Below are 15,986 nucleotides of genomic sequence, written 5' to 3' on the forward strand. Positions count from 1 at the left end.
GTTTACCTGACAAAATAACCCCAATGATATTATCAACAACAACATTATGCTCATTGAGTTAAATGCTGAAATATTATACCTTAAAGGCTTAATAACATTTCCATTTCCTAGTAAACTCAAAACAAAAATGCAAAAGTTGCTGTATGACTAAGATACACCAAAACACTCTAAACTACACTGGCATTTAAAAGAATGGAATATAAGCATGGAATATAATGTAAAATGTAAAAAGAAAAAAGATCACAGTCAACCTGCTTAGCTGAAGAAATGTCGGTGTGACATGAGGTGCAGATCAAAGTAAAATGTGTGTGTTGAGACAAGGATGGATGCCAGGCCTTTAATTAACCGCAGCCAACCCAGAATCATGAGGCGTTCCTGTCATTAGAAGACATGCAGCTCCTGCTGAGAGTGATATCAAAGGGCTGCAGTCGGCACTAGTGCTCTGCCTGCTACCTGCTGTGTCAACACGCCTGTCATCACCACCACGCCGGGCCAGGGATCACACACAGAGAGGAGGGTCAGATGGAGAGATGGATGGAGGAGAGGATGACGTGTGCACATGTGTGTCGGTGTTGGAAAGAGGAAGACAGAACGGTCAGAGCGCAGGACAGGCTTGAGAGATTATTACTCACTGTCCTCCGAAGAGCTGCATGCCAAGCAGAGCGAAGACCACGATGAAGAGGAAGAGGAGGAAGAGCAAGCTGATGATGGACTTCATGGAATTGAGGAGCGAGACCACTAGGTTCCTCAACGAGTTCCAATATCTGAGTGGAGGCAGAGAAATAACTTTTAATTTTTGTTTTTTAAATGTTTCTGACAACCAGCCAGTGACAGAATAAACAATGCTTGAAAAAAGACAAAGACAGACACAACCAAAACAGAGGAGGAAGAAGAGGGACAAATGACAATATGAGCTGTAGGTGGCATAAAATAAAACAATGTGTCAGGGACTACAGCCGCCAGGTTCAGTGAGTCACAGGATTAAAGTTAATCTAATGAAATAAAAGGATCACCGTCAAACTCTAACAGGATTGTCAGTTCAGAGAGAAAAGAATTAAAAAAGCTCTGAGAAAGTGCAGCTCCTGCAGTAATAAAACCTCCAAAATGCAGCGTTTTAAAGGAACTGACCCACATTTTGATATATAGGGTTTAAGATGTGTTTGTTTAGGACAGCGTCTTTTTGTGTTTTGGTACCAACCTACGAGAAAATAAAGAGATGGAGGAATATACAGCAAGAACCATGTTGGTGGGTCATTCTAAGCTTTGGATCTGTTACACTCCACTTTCCTATCACTCTAGAAGTACTGTCCAAAGTCTGAAAGAAAAACTCGTCCTTGATGGAACTCACTTGGTGACTTTGAATATCCTGAGCAGTCGCAGGGCTCTCAACACACTGATACCAAACGATGCTCCTGGTTTAATCATGTCCCAGATCACCTCACAAATACTTCCCACAATCACCTAGAGAGGAGAGCAGATTGAAGTTCACTTGCAAAACAAACAAGACAGGTTGACAGGTGAACCATCCAAACAGAATTAACACTGGTAGTTAGCGTTAAATGAGCTGACAGAAACTTACCCCAAAGTCAAAGCAGTTGAACGAGGAATGGAAATAATTCCTTGCTCCGAGGCCGTACATCTTCAAGGTCATCTCAGTCAGAAACAAACCCAGAAACACAAACTCTGCTGTGTCTGTTTTCAAAATAGACAGAGTAACAAAACCAAGATATTTTACAGGCCATCAATGTCAGTAAGTGTGTGGGAGTACGGGTGTGTATGTGTGACTTACAGAGGGCCTTTGTAAGCCAATCGGGCTGGTCGTAGTGAACTATGGCCACACACAGAGTGTTGAGGCCCACCAAACACAGAACGATCCAGTAGAAGCTCTGAGCTTTCACCATGCGGCGGATGAAGAATCGTGTCCTCTTCTCTTTACGCCGGAAGTAGGAGGAGCTGTCCAACTTATTGCTGCTTTTCACACTGGCCCGACCAAAGGGAGAGCCCGGAGGAGCTGAAAACGGCGAAGAAGAGAGGTGAGAGGAAATGAGTGACAAGTATTTGTCATTGTTTTACAGTAAATCACTGCATGTGTTTCTCTTGTCTACTTCCTGCTACTGTGATGAGCAGCATCCCATCCTTGTCTGGTAATTATTATATACTGTACATTATGATGGTCATGCATACACATATGTCTAAGAAAAACAGATGGTGCTACTCAGAGTGAAAATACACTTGCTTGTGTTGCAATAGCACAACAAAAAACAACAACATTTTTGTTAGTTGGCTGTTAGTTGATCGAGGAGCACAAATACATTTTAGCTTACTCCAGGGTGAAAAACAATGCTTCACTGCCCTGAACATAAAACTATGGTTGAATGTGTCAAGTCTGTTGCACCTCTTACCACACCCAACTGTGATGTCGCAGTGTACTAGCCACACCCTAGAGTACATCAACGCAGAAAGGTGAGAAGTTAACCGATGAAAACAAGTTGTACAGCTGGTGTTTATTTGCTTCTCAAAAGAAGTTGGATACCATACAAATCCATACAAAAACTAAATGTTAAGAATTATTATGTGACAGTTCTCACAAGAACTGAAAGTGAAACTGATAAAAGAAACAATACTACCCAAGGGACAGAAAGAAAAGCATAAAATCACCTGAACACTCCTTGCAGCTGCTCATTAAAAAATATGCACCTAATACATTTGTGCTGTGCAGCAGGACTGCAGGCATCATGTGTGAAACAAGTCAGATGAGAGATAAAATTTGACTGTGCAGAGCATCTATTCCCATGACACCTAATTTTATGGAATACAGTCATAAGATGAGTTAGAATAAAAGTAGCGAAGGCAACAAAATGGTTTCAATTACCATGCTTATGCTCATTTCCAACCCACAGACAAGCAATTACATGTTGTCTTTGTATGGGACCAGGAAGTTCATTAATATTAAAAAGTCTAATTCTAATGTGCTGCAGGTCATTTTCTTGCTATTTTAATTTAACAGTCTAATTAGAAAAGTTAATTATACTTATTTTCCCTTGAGGTGATATGCTTCTACAGCCAGGAGAAAAAGAGCTTTAGCTCTTCTGATCCAGATGGTGCTGAATCTGCAATGTAATTCTGTAATGTACATTGTTAAGTTTGTGCGTGTGTGTGTGTGTGTTGAGATGACATGACATCCTAATCGGACACATGGAGACCAGAGAGTCAGAGGACACACTCATGTCCGTTGTTGAAGACAGGCTGTTATGGTGTCTTTTATTGTAAAGGTTGAGTCTTTGAACAGACAGAATGTGAAGGTCAGAGGTGATCTGCTGGTGGATAAAAAGATGGAAGACTCACCAACAGAGGAGATGTCTGCGAAAGGATCCTCCCCCTCCTCTGCACTGATCAGGTCATTTTTACCTTTCTTGGCTTTGCTTCTTTTCAAGACTATAAAAAGAACAGCACCGACAGAAAGGGAAAAACTATCAGTCTTAAAATATATTACACTGATATAGGAATGTTGCTAATGTGTTAATTCAAGTGAAAGAGAGGAGGTTAATTATAGTAAAAAACAAGCATTTTCAAGCTCTCATCCCATCACATATATATGTGTGTGTGGTGGCAATGTGGAGGGGGTGAACTAATTTGAAACTATGAATAGCAGACATCAATCATGTTTTTCATTTGGAGATTCTTTGCCTTCCTGCTTGAAGCCAGCCATTGGAAGAAACACTGCCAGCGCGACATGAATACGACCATCACGTGATCAGCTCTGTGGGTTCATTCTTAAGATCTACAACCCTGTATCTCCACTCGATAATGCTGCTGGGAGGAAGAATCAGGCATTAACAGGACACTTAAACAATGTCTTCCTCATCAAATCACTTTTGTCTGTAATTGCTCAAAAAGATTTTTTTTAAATACAAGTACTACTAATTGTCAGGGTCTATCATGTGTCAGTTTTCTGTTTTATTTTGATAGTCTTATCTCTGTGTCATGTGTCAGTTTCCTGTTTTATTTTGATAGTCTTGTCTTTTCCTGTTTTATTTTGATAGTCTTGTCTCTGTGTTCACTTCCTGTTCTCTCTGTGATTACCTGTCCCCGCCTTTATGTTTTTCCCCTGTGTCTCATTCTCCCTTCCCTCCTGTGTGTATGTAACCAGTGCTCCCCTGTGTGTCAGTGCTAGATTATCTTGTCTCATAGAGCAGCATTCCAGCGTTTCGTGTAAGAGAGTTTCCCCATGTCTGATTGTTTTGTTCCTGGTTTCCGAGTCTCAGTCTCCTGATTTTGTCTGATTGCCTTTCTGGATTTTGACCCTTGGACCGAATTAAAAGACCTTGAGAACTGATTATTGTCTCCCTGCCTGCATTTGTGTCCACCAGTCTGTGTTCTTGATACTAATAGTAACACTTCCAACTGAAACCTATTTTAGATGACTACACATGTAAAAATATTTTTTATTTTACATCTAAATAACATATCCAGCATGAAGTAGAAGCCTAGGTAAACAGTGGAAAAGTAATTTCAGGACAAATCATTTTTAAGGCACCTCTAAATTACTCCTCTCAGATGAATGACAGGTAGAGCAAAGTGCCAATCATTGCTGACTGAAGGCCAACTCTATATTTTCTGCTCTAATGACATCAGAGTGTTTTTTTCGACAGCTCTGGACTTGGACTTAATCCCTGACACATAACTAATCAAGAAAATAAGGCAGCTGGGTGCTGTCGTTTTCCCGGAATCATCAGCATAGATGTCTTTCCAGCGTGTGTCCATTTACTGGCAAATGCATTTCCACATGTGTGTGTTGAGGAGGGTGGTGTAGTGGATTTACTTTAACTAATCAGACTAAAGCTGTAAATCCCACTAATTAACCCTTGCCTTCACACCAGGCATAATGGGCTGACATCATGGACGAGAGAGAAAGAGAGAGGACTCACTGTGATTCTTTTGAAATAAGGAAGGCAAGTGGAGACCATGACCACTACTTAAATAACTTGATAATAAGTGCTGATTATATTATTGCTCTTATATATGATATACTGGCATGACTACAAGCAGCATATTTTGAGTGGTTCATGTTAAAAAGTGGAACCACCTCACTCATATTATACTTTACTGTATGTTAGACTCTAATGTTAAAGGTCCATTTGTAATAAATAAAACAAATATATTTGCTGTTTTCATTGTTGTATGATCATCAAATGTGCAGGCATCATTGTTTCTCCTTCATGCTTGGAGGAGAGGGTGAAGTGAGGGGTATTCAGTTAGTTGCAATCTACAGCCTCACCACTAGATAGTTACCACTAAATCCCGTCAACAGGTGACTCGGAAAAAGTGGAAAGCCAGTTCCATTTTCTTTTGTGGAGGATGATTATAGAGTCCCTATTTCCATGAACGGCCTCAACAAATTCCTGAAACATTTTGGTGTGCAGATGTTCAGAAATTTAAATTTGATGTGTTTAAGTTTGCTTTGTTTCAAAAGCACAAAGAAGTTAAGCTGCCTATAAAATTGGTATTTAATTATGTTTCTGCAGTGCCTTCTGGTAAATGTATACACTTTGTTGTTAAAGGTTTTTATTTTTCTCTCTCATGTCTCTATGGTGAATATGAAGCTACAGCCAGGGGATGGTTATCTAAGCTTAACTTTAAGAGTGAACAGCTGGCCTGACTCTGTCAAAGGTTAAAAAACTCACTAATTAACATGTTATATCTAGTTTGTTTAATACGTACAAACACTGGTGTAAAAATAGCAAGATGTTGTGTTACAGGGGTTATGTCCAGCAAGGTTGCCAGACAACCAGCAGAGACTCCACTTTGAAGAGATTTTAATGTTTTGTTTTGTTTTTACCTGTTTTTAAAATCCAAGCTATATTTCTCAAAGGAATGAGTTCTACTGTTTTTGAGTGTATCATGTAATTTATGGAGTTTGTATAATAATCTAGCTAACTATGATTACAAAGATAAATCCAACATTTCTTCAGAAAAAGTACAGAATCTATAGCTCAAATTTTCAAATGCATGCACAGATAACGAACACCTGAAACATTCTGGGCGATAATCATGTCTGCACAGTATGTCACTCCACTCCATGGCAAAAGAGAACAATTTATGCACAGCACATTAAAAGAAATCAATGATGAGATGGGAATGATGAACTGTACCTCTCTGTGCCTGGTTTACCATCACCCTCTGGTCGTGATGGACCATGGTAAAGCAGGCAACAGATACTCAGCCCTGTATTCACCTGGAAGGTTTTGTTTCCTCTTGTACCACGCACCATCCAGCGGGGACTTCTCCTCTGCAATCTCATCCTCCTCCTCCAGCAACACCTCCTCTGCAGCGGGAGAGAGAAAAGGAGAGAGGGACTTTCTGTGAACTTGTCCTTGTTTTCTAACACAACAAACACATGTATGCCAGCTCTCACACTGTTTCAGAGATGAGTCTAACCTGCTTTGCAGATCCACTCCAAGTATCCGGTGAGCTCTCTCTCTATCTGCTGCTGCCTCCGAAGCTTCAGGAACTCCTGTCTCTTCTCTACACGCTCTCTCTCCTTGGCAAATTCTCTGTTCAGACACATACAGAGCTATGTTTCATACACAGAAAGAATAACTGTAACATGTTTTGATATCTGGCAACTTGGATTTTATGCCAAATTCTTTTTAAAGGTATTTTCCCCCCTGCACACTCACAGCAAAAACAGGATTACTTGAATTACAAGATGAAAAACATTTGTGATGGAAATGGTTAATATTCAAGCCTCATTTGAAGGAGTACTAACTGTGGAGTTCAGATCACAGCAGGTCAGCTGCTGAGGGCAAACAAGAGTTTAAAAGGGGATGTTGGCAAAACTGAGCTATGTGCTATATTTCTCAAACCTATGAACACTGAAATGTGTTTGTGTGTGGACACATCCTCATCTCAGTGCAAGCAAACAAGTAAATAAGTATATTTACTCAACATATCAAGGTACAGTACTTATTACCTATCTTGTAAAATCCACAAAAGCAGTGTTCCCGTTAAACACTGAGCAATTTTGGGCTGTCCCACATAAGAGTGGACCATCATAAGAAAAATGTAGCAGTGTTCAGTCCAAAACAGCTGTTCTCCATCACAGTGTGAGTGTCAGTGATTCGGATCAAATGGACAAAGCTTCCTTTCTGTTTTGCTACATTTTGAAATTGTGAATTGACACAAGTTGGTGACATGTCATTGTTTATTCAACACACAATCTGACATGCTTCAAAACTGATGTTAAACAGTCTGACACATTGCAACACACAGTGTGACGTGCAATGAACCTGCAAGATTGCTGTTATTGCACAGAGTAAAAACATTACTGACGAAACATGGAGTGGACAGTAACAGTACAGGACAAAAATAATAATAATAACACCAACAATACAGTTTTGACAGGGAGAATGATGAGAATGACAGGGGAGCTCCTTCAGCAGAAGGTTTCCTGTAACCTTTGGATAAGTGACCATGCACTTGTTTGATTTCATCCAGATTCTGCTGAGGTAAGGGACTGTGAGTCACAGAAGGTGAGAAGAGGCTCTTTGCGACCACATATACAACAAGATGGGCAGACATAAGATCCAGGAGCACAGGGGATGATTAAAGCCAAAGCATGACGTCTTTTTAAGGACACATGAAGACAAAAGGAACAGATGTAAAAGATGGGAAAGTAAAAAAGAGAAGCTCTAGATTATGAGGTGAAGAGTTTATTTACTCAATTCACCCTCACCACATTTCTTATTTATTTATTTTTCAAGCCAATTTCTTTACACATTGTTAATTCCAGGATTTTGTTTTTGTTGGAAAAATACTAAATAAATAGTAATAAATAATCAGCCATAATAAGAATGAAATGTAAATGTAGTAGCTATGTTATTAGATGACTTACCCAGATAGGACACCCAGCACCAGGTTGAGCATGAAGAAGGAGCCGATGATGATGAGCGGAATGAAGTAGAGCCAGTTCCAGGTGTTCCCTGCTACATCATTGGTCTGTATACAGAAATGACACAACAAAGTCAGACCTTTCCATGACATAGTAGTAGACACCACATCAGCATGTCAACACTAAAAAGGTTTTGAATGAACCAGCTTGAGCAGTGTACAGATATATTTCGCATCCACCAATGTGAATAAGGATTCTTTTTTTACAAACTTGGCTGACTGAACAAATACTTTTCTCAACTTTCCTTATTAGAAAGAAAATAGTGAAAACTTTTCAATTTCAAAAAAAAAAGAAAAAAAAAAAAGCAATTAACAAAGTCCGTGCGTCATCTCTCTGAGCTTCCTTTACCAAACGAACCAACCCACAAATGTCCTGCCTGCTATCGCGGCAAAACAACTGTTTAATTCAACATGAGTTACGGCTGAGAAACCTCCATTTCGAATTGTCCACAGACAAATAGATGTGACAATTCAGTTTCAGTATGAGCTGTCATGGCTGCAGGGTAGGTTAAATGAGTTACAGTTTCAAACACAAACACACACACGCACACACTGCACACAGCTAACTGCTGTAGGTTTTTAATGCCCAATGACGCTGTGAGCAGAAGCACACTACCTCAACATTGACCCATATTATTTGAACTGTGCTGATTCTTTGACTATGACCTTGTACACTGTATAAAATGTAGACACCCAGGTCATGCCTCTCCACAAGATTTCAGGGCTGGGCTGCAGAGACTTGCTTCCATCAGTGAGGTCGGACACTGATGCTGAGTGATAAGGTCTACAAGCAGTATTATAGTTGCAATAATCTTAATATTATGCAAAGAAGTGACAAACCCACAGGCAGTTATCATCAAACTCTGCAGTTCCCCTCAGCTCTACAGAATGCTTTTCAGTACTTTAGTTTTACAGCCCAGAACTTTAGTATATTGTTCAGTCTCACAGCTCACAATTACCTAAAGGTTGAGCTGGAGTTGGTGGACAGTGAAACAGAGCTGGAAGAGAAAGAGTATCACACTTACTCAGGTGGCTAAAAAGATGACTCCCAGAGAATGAAAATGTTGCTCTGTTTAAGTAAGCAGGCAACTGCTAACATGTAAGCCATGTCAACTTTATGTGGTGACAGTATGCCTGAATTGTGTTTACAACTTCTGGTCTTCTTGTCAAGTGGCCTTCTTCTCTATAGACCAAGCTGTGGCAGGGTTGATATTCCTGCTTGTTTCCCTGCAGGGGGGTTCTGCGAATCAGGACCCTCCATGTCTCCGAGTGCTCCCGCACAGCGGCCTGTTAGCGGGGGACAGACCTGCCGACTGATGGGCTGTGTAAACCACAGTGACATTTTGCAGACGCCAGTGTTGAAGCGTTGCCACACGCTGGCTGTAATTGTGATGGGAGGTTCGGGGTGGCTGAATCAGCAGGCTGGAGATCTATATTATGCACCTCAGTATGTGAGATGAGCACACACACATACAGAAGCCTCTGTCCCAGCTGTCAGAGAAGCAACAGCCCACACACCAGGATAAATGGCAGGCAGAAGCTTCACTGTGTAGCTCTGCGTCATTTCTTTTTCTACATGTCCAACATCTCATCACTGTTTCATCATCTCATCACTCAATCTTTTTTCTCCCATTTTTCTCTGTGTCTCTCCTTCTTGCTCTTCACATTTAGTTCAATTCTCTGGGTATAAGCGCTACATGAACATCCACTCATCCTCTCTCTCCCTCTGTTCAGTTCAATTCAATAAAAGTTTTGGAGAATTATGCGTATGCTTTGTCGTATGCTTTACCTATCCAGCACTATGGAGCCAAATATTTCCCTCAGGGGTTGGTGGAGACCAAAAAAATAGTTAAAAGCAGAGGCTAGTGGATACAACACAACGTCAAAATAATTCTCAACTAGATGTGTAAATAACCAACTGTTCGCTAACACATTCATCATATACATTTTGAAAGTTTTTTTTAATAAGGCTGTTATTTACAGCTTGTTGTAACGCCCACAGGTGGTCAAAAATCTGTTAATGTAGGTTGTTTAAAGATTTCATGTTCTTCTGATGATCTGTAAATAAAATATTATGTGTGTGTATTATATTTTGTATCCATGCTCAGGGTTTGGTAAAATTCTTTTCTTTTTGCAGTAGCAACAGTTATCTTACTTCTCCTCTCCTTGGGGAACCCGGGATGCCTGGTGTGAGGAGAAAATGAAGTGGAAATGCACTCTGTTGCATCAGCTTTCAGTCGGAGTCATCTGGTGAGGAGGAGAGACTTTTCTCTCCTATTGACATGACCTTAATTCTTCAGTCAACTGCTCAGGCAGATGAGATGAGCTCAGTGGAGCTTATGCAAATTTTTATTTTTTTCAGATTTTTAGATGCAGAAAACTGCATACAGCAAGGTCTTTGAGGAGTTGCTGGTTTTCTCCGATTTAAGAAACAAACACAACCTGATTTTGTACTGCTTGTGAGAATATTATAACTGTCTTTTCAAAAAGAAAAGGTTTATGTTTCTTAAAATATGGTAAAAACCTGACAATTTCATCATTTTATGAGTAAAGGCCCCAACATTAAGACCAGCATGTCAGATCTATGTATCTTTATCTTATCTTGAGTGTAAATCAGGACACTGCAAACACTGCAGACATTGTGTTCTGGCCCTTCCTGGACAGTCATAAATAAGGTGTGGTGCAATCCAGCAATTATAAAGAGGAAAGAAAACAACAGAACTGTACTATGGCCCCTGGGCAGCATAAAAGGACATCCATCACTTCAATTTATCATATGTCACTTCTGCATGGAGGGTGTGATCCAGTATTCTATATTACAAACAGCCTTTGGCATTGTCAGGCAAACACATCTGTGGTTTCGAATATATATATATATATATATATATATATATAATATATATATAGATATATTATTTATATTATATAATTATTAATTTAATTATTAATAATCTATGCTAGAAACGTCCATTACATATTTATGACCAGATCTTGTCCTTTGTAGGGTCTCAAGTGGCTGGAGCGGATCCCTGTATTTTGGCACTTTACACTCCTTGAGAATGTACCATTTCAAGTGTAAAGAACATATGGTATACAGGATATATGTGTCATTAAGCAAGAGCTTTAAGTGTGAGAGCCATGCAATGAGATTAAACACACTGCAGGCACAGCAGAGGCGCAAATACAGGGCATATGGCAATCAAGGCCACTGGTTATACTAATGTAGTTCATTACAAAACTGCTGATGCACTATGTTGCCTTGGGCAAGGTACTTCTAATGACCGCATATGTTGTTTAAGTAATGTGATTCAAAATGTAGTTATATGTGTAATGAGCAAGAGTCTATTCAGTGACACTGAAATGGTTGAAGGCAATCTTGTAAAATGATGATGATAAAGCTAATTATGTTGTTTTAAAAGCTTTATCTAAATAAACCGTACGTTTATCTAAGTATCAACCTGAATCAGTGATCTGCAGATCAGACAGCAGTTTCTAGATTAGAGACAGCCACCTTAACCTGTCTGCTGTACAAAGTTAAAGTGAGTCAGACTTATGTCTTGTCCTAAACATAAATGACAAAAAGGGTCTGTGTTTTATTGGATATATAATATATAATATATATGAAGAATAGACATTTAATCTGCTGTTCCTAACTTGTTACAGGTAGATAATAAGTCTACATGCCATGTCTGTCCTGAAATTTATTTATTTAGATAGAAGCTATTCTGTACTGAACCTAGAAACAGACCCTCTGTGCTGGGAGTAAAATGATGGCTTCATTTTGTAGAAAAGCAAACTTTAGGTAATAACTTATTTCCATTGAGCTTGACGTTTTTATATGAGTTCACTTGATATTGTTATTCCACCTCTGTTATTCCCATGAGTCATTCTCTAGCTGACTGCTCTGAATGATCAGTGAGAAAAGAAGCAAAAGCTGCCACATAATTTACAGTCATGCATCATGCAGTTGTGGTGTGTGTCCCACTCTCAGCCTACAGTGCTGCCACCACACAAACACACACATGCGCGCGCGCACACACACACACACACACACGCACGCACACGCGCGCGCACACACACACACACACACACACACACACACACACACACACACTCTCTGATGGAAAGGAAAGCCTGCTGATAAAGACAGATACGCTGAATCAATTCTGCAGCTCTTTACAGTCCTGAATCATTCACAACAAGCAGTGATGAATGTGATCAACAGCTCTGGTACAGTAGCACAGAGAGCAAAAGGTCCTTAGAGAGCTGCTGAACACTTTTCTGGTCAGATTGACTTTGAGCATCTTATCTTTCTCTGAGTCTACCATATTCCTCTTGTGACAGTGAAACCATTTGCTGTGATTTTAGTGATATTTAATCAGGCAGTTTGACTTCAAACAGTTCACCACTTTAATGTAGACACAAAGTTCCTTTTACATCATGAGTACTCATAGAGCCTCACAGGCTGAAGTCTGGTATCCAGACCAGTGCATTTAAGGTCTTTTATCACATCACCAGCTCTACATCCACTAAAAGAAATTCCACTAAGTCTAATCACCTATTGGATAATAATGTAGTTTCTTGAATCCTACAGTATATTGTATTTTACTTTCATATAACAGATATTAAAACTTAAAGCTCCACAACTAATATTTATGTTATATAAATATTGAATCAAATGATGTGTGAATTGGGGTCGCTTCACTGATGAGGAGTCTCGTTTAGCTGATCGTTTTGGTTTCATGGCACATTGACTCTATGGTTTAGTCTCATCAGTTTTATTTCCAGCAGGCAGCTGTTTTCAACACACAAGCTCTCATAAACCTGTGGTACTCTACCTGCCCAGCACCAAACAGGCAAAGTTATTAGCTTGTGAAGAAAGGGAAAAATTCAGCAGCCAAATAAACAGACATTTTTTTGTAGGCGACCAAAAAAGAAATAAAATCTATGACTTCAAATGAATGGTAATGTTGGTAAAGCTAGATGTCTTAGCCATGACAACTATATACAGTTTACAATGCCACGGTTGTTAGCTTATCTTGTTTTGTTTTACTCTTCTTCACCCTTGTAGCAAAAAAGAAAATCTTTGAAGACAAGATATGACATATCTAACTCAACACTATATCATATATGTTTTCTTTGCACTCTAAATCCCTTTTCAAGTATAAAAAACTAGCACGGGCTCATAGGATGAAAAAAAAAAGGCTACCTCACCTGACAACTTCAGTACCTTTTTCTGTCAAGCTAGTAACAGTACATCCACTGAAATGAAAGGATTCACGCAGTCATGACTGAATGTTCACACAGTATCTAACTGTCCCTCTGTGCTGCTCTATTTTTACAAGGATTTGACAAGCGCCACGACCGTACAAGACGTCACACTCTGACAAGGTCAAGGTGCACCTGTCTCCGTGACTCACACAGCTCTAATGAAGTGAGACAAAACATGCCTGTGAGCTCTAGCACCTCACATACACTTAATAAACCATATAGATCATAAATAGATGGGGATGCCACAATGCAAGATCTTAAGAGATTGTTTACTCCTGATTGATTAAATGTGTTTAAGGAGTCAAATGCAAGGTTTGGACAAAAGACTCAAGTAAGAGCAAATGAAATATTAGGTAACATGTACATTTCTTGCAGTGTTAAGCCTGAACATGATGACACAGCAGAGGTAATTAGGGCCACTTCTAATTTGATGGCACACATCGGGTCGCCAGGAGACAAAGGAAATGTAATAAAATCACGGGGCATGAAACGAAAATTGCCACATTATCAACACTAAGAAATCACCCACACACCCTGCTGCTGCTACAATAGTGTCACTTCCCCGCTGACTGGCTGAGAGCGAAAGCGGCATCCACAGTGTGAATCAGCTGAAGCCTCTGCTGTCTTTTGTAGATCACTGTCAAGGCATCTCTGCTAGAAAGAAAAAAAAAAGACTGTCTATGGAAACAGATGGGTATGGTGGGATCATGTCAAGATGGTACCACAGTTTTAAGCTGTAAAAATGTTGTGTTCTGAGATTCCTCAAAGTCACTTAAAGGACTAGTGTGTTGCTGATTGCAACTCCCTCTCCTCACCCCCTCCTTCCTAGTATAAAGGACAAATGTTTGTACTATCTAGAGCTGGTGTTTACTGTGTCTGTTCTGGGCATGACTAAAAAGCAGAAGTAGTTGTTTGAAGTAGTTCAGTGTGGATGGTTGGGTAAAAAAAAAAACGTGACTTTGACAAGGGAGACCACTCTTCGTTTCCTATTTCCATGCCAATATGATCCTGACCCTGATCCTTTTTAACCAAACCCCAATATTTCGCTCACTGTAACCAAAAGGGGATTCCAGTGAGAGAATGATGTCAGATTTAACAAATCAGATCAGATCTAGTTTCTGCTGACGAGAACAATATCTAAAATGGGAAAAGGTTACAGTGGAGGTGAACTGCCTTCCCATTTCCTCTGCTCTGTTCTGTTAACAATTAAAACATCAAGAAGCAGGGTTGATTCCTTGCCAAGCTCTGTCACTGGGTGTGACTTGGATTTCATCATGTACCAGGATTTGGGTCGCGCTTGACCATCGTTGTACCAACTCAGCTGAATCATTGAAATGAATGAAAGTTAAGTTTCTTTTTTGCATCATGAACATAAAAGTAGTTTTAAATCTGTATGGTTTAAAAATTAATCTGGTAAGCTTTCTAACTGGATTCCAGGTTTGTAGCTTATAAGAACATGCTCACACCATCAGAGTCGGTCTGAATGTGCCCTCACTGTCACCACTCTCTTCAGCTGAAGAATAGCATGGCAGGCAGCAGAGCTTCATTCCACCACATCAGCTGCTGGGAGACCACAAGATCCTGGGACGTGGCCTCCCGGGGGAGATGAAGTTATGAAGGGAGAGGGGGATGGATGGCCGAGAGGAAGCAATGAGGAAAAAAGAAGAAGAGGGAGCAGGATGGTGATGACGAGTGAGGATGGGGAGAGGTACTTTGCATTTTCTTTTGCACCATTAAGAGAGGATGGTCCGTGCAATACCCCTCAGGGCAAAGGTAGCACAGTCATCAATCTGCGAGGTTAACGCTGGGTCACAGGAAAGTATATAATCCATAGAATAGAGCCCCCGCCTCGATGCTATTCCGGCTTCATAATGTTATAGACTTACCCCTCCCCCCTGCTTCTGTATCAAGAGTGCGTCTACTTTTTTGTAGACTCAGGAAATGAATGCATACATGACAGGCATGCACGCTCCACTGCATTCACACAAATAAACTCTTTTTCACTACATAGCGTTGTCATGGTTTCTCCCCTTATTTCCTATGTTCACCACAGTGTGGAAGATTTCCGCCTTGTTCAGATGGTGAATTATGGGTACTTCCAGAAGGTGCTGTCGATCAAGATGATCCAAAGAAATGTGTTACCACTTCATAAAGACTACTATAAAAAAAACAAAAAAACAATAACAACCATTTACTAGCCCATCTCCAAAACCAATGACAATGTTTTTTAACAACCAAAATGGGTGAAACGGTCAAGCTGGACTAACACCAATACACACAATATACACTACAGAGCCAAGTAGAAAATATTATAAGAGTTTCACTACATTGGATGCCATATTGGGCCTTGAACCAGCATATAACCAGCACTAAAAGCCTCACGATTAAAAAAAAGAAAAAAGAAGAATCAGGTTGTGAAACCTCTTATGCCAGAGGTTATATATGTGACCTCTCCTGTTATAGATAGTAAGATACGTCACTCACCTTTGAGTCTTTTGGCCAGAGCACAACAAAACACCTCCGCCTTCCACAACAAAGCGCCTAACATGAACACCAAGCCAAGCAGAATTATCAGGCTTTGTTTTACCAAAAAAGCAACTGTTGCTTAAGCTTCCTGCAATTATACCATGCAAATATACCTTGCACATGTATTTAGAACAGTGGTTAAACTGAAGTGTCCTGTTAAAGCATGCTAAATGCACACCTGTCAGCCAGTCACAAACAAGTATTTTCCATGGCCATGGTTCTTATAATGGATAACTAGC

At 40.0% G+C, this 15,986-nt stretch overlaps 1 protein-coding gene across 2 annotated transcripts in view; it reads right to left on the reverse strand.

Moving 5' to 3' along the window:
• Positions 1-15,986, reverse strand: part of cacna1bb (calcium channel, voltage-dependent, N type, alpha 1B subunit, b) — a 134,837-nt gene that overhangs the window by 59,834 nt on the left and 59,017 nt on the right. For both annotated transcript variants that reach the window (XM_019272847.2, XM_019272846.2), the window contains exons 8-15: positions 7,895-7,998; positions 6,439-6,554; positions 6,236-6,325; positions 3,346-3,435; positions 1,790-2,011; positions 1,580-1,692; positions 1,349-1,461; positions 633-764 (exon numbers count right to left, since the gene is read on the reverse strand). In XM_019272847.2, coding sequence (XP_019128392.2) covers positions 633-764; positions 1,349-1,461; positions 1,580-1,692; positions 1,790-2,011; positions 3,346-3,435; positions 6,236-6,325; positions 6,439-6,554; positions 7,895-7,998 — 980 coding nt within the window. The remainder of the gene's footprint in view (positions 1-632; positions 765-1,348; positions 1,462-1,579; positions 1,693-1,789; positions 2,012-3,345; positions 3,436-6,235; positions 6,326-6,438; positions 6,555-7,894; positions 7,999-15,986) is intronic.

Source organism: Larimichthys crocea, chromosome IV (assembly GCF_000972845.2).
Source record: "Larimichthys crocea isolate SSNF chromosome IV, L_crocea_2.0, whole genome shotgun sequence".
Classification (NCBI taxonomy): domain Eukaryota; kingdom Metazoa; phylum Chordata; class Actinopteri; family Sciaenidae; genus Larimichthys; species Larimichthys crocea.